The sequence below is a fragment of the Drosophila miranda genome (assembly GCF_003369915.1).
Source record: "Drosophila miranda strain MSH22 chromosome Y unlocalized genomic scaffold, D.miranda_PacBio2.1 Contig_Y2_pilon, whole genome shotgun sequence".
NCBI classification, from domain to species: domain Eukaryota; kingdom Metazoa; phylum Arthropoda; class Insecta; order Diptera; family Drosophilidae; genus Drosophila; species Drosophila miranda.
This window is the reverse complement of record NW_022881614.1, coordinates 25908138-25909885: the sequence shown is the minus strand read 5'-3', so window position 1 is coordinate 25909885 and position 1748 is coordinate 25908138. Positions and strand designations below refer to the sequence as shown.

The 1748-nt window shown below is 48.5% G+C and overlaps 1 protein-coding gene across 2 annotated transcripts; it reads right to left on the bottom strand.

Moving 5' to 3' along the window:
* Nucleotides 1-244: 244 nt before the first annotated feature.
* LOC117185777 (U-scoloptoxin(19)-Sm1a-like) lies at nt 245-1235 on the bottom strand. Of its 2 annotated transcripts, none has more exons than XM_033397830.1 (3): nt 976-1235; nt 761-910; nt 245-503 (listed from the first exon to the last, which is right to left on the bottom strand). In XM_033397830.1, the coding sequence occupies exons 1-3, from the start codon at nt 1091-1093 to the stop codon at nt 376-378; spliced, it is 396 nt and encodes a 131-aa protein (XP_033253721.1). In that variant the 5' UTR covers nt 1094-1235; the 3' UTR covers nt 245-375. The 2 variants fall into 2 exon arrangements, with proteins under 2 accessions (XP_033253721.1, XP_033253722.1); XM_033397831.1 differs by lacking the exon at nt 245-503 and adding an exon at nt 514-677 and having other exon boundaries at nt 976-1093.
* Between the last annotated feature and the right edge of the window lie 513 nt (nt 1236-1748).

Genomic DNA, 1748 nt, shown 5'->3' with positions numbered 1-1748 from the left:
TTTCCGTTTTTACTGCTTTTCGTGCTGTTCTTCCTCTGCCCACACAACTGTACACTGTGGGGCACGTGACGTTGCAGCTCTGTGGTTTTCAGCTCTGCCTCCGATAAGGAGGAGCTGTCAGCTGAGCCCCGACCCCAGCGCATGTGCGTGCCTGTCAGTCCGTGTTTGTGCGTGATTGAGACGAGAATTGTTTTGAAAATATTTACAATGCATTTATTGGAAGCAGTCAAATATTTCACTCTTGTCGGGGTGATGGATCGTACAATATAATTAATATATAGTTAAATAAATACATTTTATATGTAAGTGTGTGTGTTGGTGTGTAGAAGTGTGTGTGTGTTTGTGTGTTGTGTGTTGTGTGTGTGTGTAAAAGGATTATAAATAAATCAAAACACAGCAGACTTGTCCATTGCCGCAATCGGTACCAGGTCTCAAGAGCCTCTGGTGGCATCGATCCATGCACATTCCCAGGTGTTCCGCACAGGGCGCTGGTCGGACCGGCACTGTAACGGGCAACGGGATGGTTTGAGGATGGTTGAGGGTGGTTGTAGTACAGAATGAGTGGATTAGTGGCGAGATATGGACACAGCAAGTAATACCAATTACGGATCGAATTTGTGGTAGAATCAGGTATGTTTATTTGTTTAAATTTGGACTAGACTCGGGTTTGGGTCGAACTGATGGCAGGGCGTTTTTATGGGTGCGGGAGGGGAGTTAAGCAGGTGCATCACAGCGGGGTGGTTAGGCATTTTGTACTCACGTTCGTAGCAGCATTCCACACCATGGTGGACGCTGGTGGGGCACAGTCCCTTGTTGTTGGTTGGCTCCGTACAGTCGCTAGTCTTCACGCATAGTCCTCCAACCAGCACGCACTGGCGGTCATTCGGATACACCCGTACTCCCTGAAGCACTAGAGGAGTAGGAGAATTAGCTCTGGATATTTGGACAGAGGGTATTCCCGGGTCTCACACTTACTGTACACATCTTGATCGTTCACTTCGTTTGTCTCGATGTCCGCCCGTACGGAGCGGAGCATCCTCGCCATCACTAGAGCCACCATCAGGCAGCTAAACAAGCTCTTTCTTATCGACATGATATGTTTTGTTCGATTCTATTCTGTTCTGCTCAATTCTGTGGGTAACACTCTGCGGATCGAATTGGAACGTATCGGTATCGCGGATAATCTATCTCTACTTCCACTCGTTGGCACTGCTCACGTCGCACTAATCGAAGCTACTTACGCTGCAGAGTCTTTTCAATGAAAAGCACTTGCTCTGAGAGAGAGAGAGAGAGAGAGAGAGTGAAAAGCACAGTGAGAGAGAAAGAGGGCGAGCGACTGCGAAGCTTTTTGCACAATCATCAGACGCGACGCACGATCACCATAGCAGCAGCACTAGGAGCACCAGCAGCAGAGGAGTGACAGCAATACAGAGCACAGAGCTTGAGAGACTCCGATGGGCTCCAACCGCTCCATTTGGGTGGTCGTCGCTCTCCAGCTATCCAGATACGACTTAATGAATGGGACTCCAGATTCTAGCTTCCAGATCCCGCAAAGAATCGTTCAACTCGATCGGCAGCAGGCTGCAATCAAAGACGATCAGTGGGAACAACATCAGCTGAACCGCATCGAACGGGGCGGAACATGATTTTACTGCAATTTAATCTGGTTTGGCATACTCTCGTCCCTCTCTTCCATACCTCCCGCATATGGGGCGCCTATCTGCTTTGTTTGTATAACATTTTCGAAA